Consider the following 607-nt stretch of genomic DNA (forward strand, 5'->3'; position numbering starts at 1 on the left):
GTTGTAAAACTAAACCACATTCCATGGCTTGGAATAGGATCCAAGTGGGAAGAAGAGCCTGGACCCCCCTCAGGTGGCTTCTCCATGCCTGGTTTTCCCTCTTTTTCTTGCTCTTTAATTCCATAAACATTGACAGTCACAAATGATATTAATTAATAATATTTAGTTTTGGGGCTTTAATACAATAAGAGATTTGGGTGTTAATTGGGGATTCCAGGGGGGAATTCCAGGGGTTAAGTGGCTGCATCCCTCTGCTGTGACCGCACCAGCTGGAAAATGTTCTGGAAAAAAAGGAAAAGGCCATGGTCAAGGTGCTGGCACAGGGGGCAGGATGGGCCAGGGTGGGGGCTGGGGCAGCAGGAGAGGTCAGGAATGCTCCTGATCCCAGCACGGAGCAGGGGTGGGCAAGGAGCCCCTGGGAACTGCAGGGACCCCTTGGGAAGCTCCACTCTCTCCCAAGCATCCTTCCCTCTGGAAAATGGCCTGGGGCTGCAAATAACCCAAAGGATGGGAAAAGCCAAGTCTGGAGGCTCTCGAAGCCCTTCCCAAGTAATTCATTTGGGAACAGGTGAGCCTGGGAACTGGCCCAGGCCCTGCATGAGGCTTT

General features: G+C 51.9%; 1 protein-coding gene across 1 annotated transcript in view; it reads right to left on the reverse strand.

Moving 5' to 3' along the window:
• Positions 1-233: 233 nt before the first annotated feature.
• Positions 234-607, reverse strand: part of SNX27 (sorting nexin family member 27) — a gene marked incomplete at its 5' end in the record, with an annotated part of 7,619 nt that continues 7,245 nt past the window's right edge. Inside the window, one exon of the mRNA XM_009074882.1 lies at positions 234-281. Within this exon, the coding sequence (XP_009073130.1) occupies positions 234-281 (48 nt within the window). The remainder of the gene's footprint in view (positions 282-607) is intronic.

This window comes from Acanthisitta chloris, unplaced genomic scaffold (assembly GCF_000695815.1).
Source record: "Acanthisitta chloris isolate BGI_N310 unplaced genomic scaffold, ASM69581v1 scaffold15175, whole genome shotgun sequence".
NCBI classification, from domain to species: Eukaryota; Metazoa; Chordata; class Aves; order Passeriformes; family Acanthisittidae; genus Acanthisitta; species Acanthisitta chloris.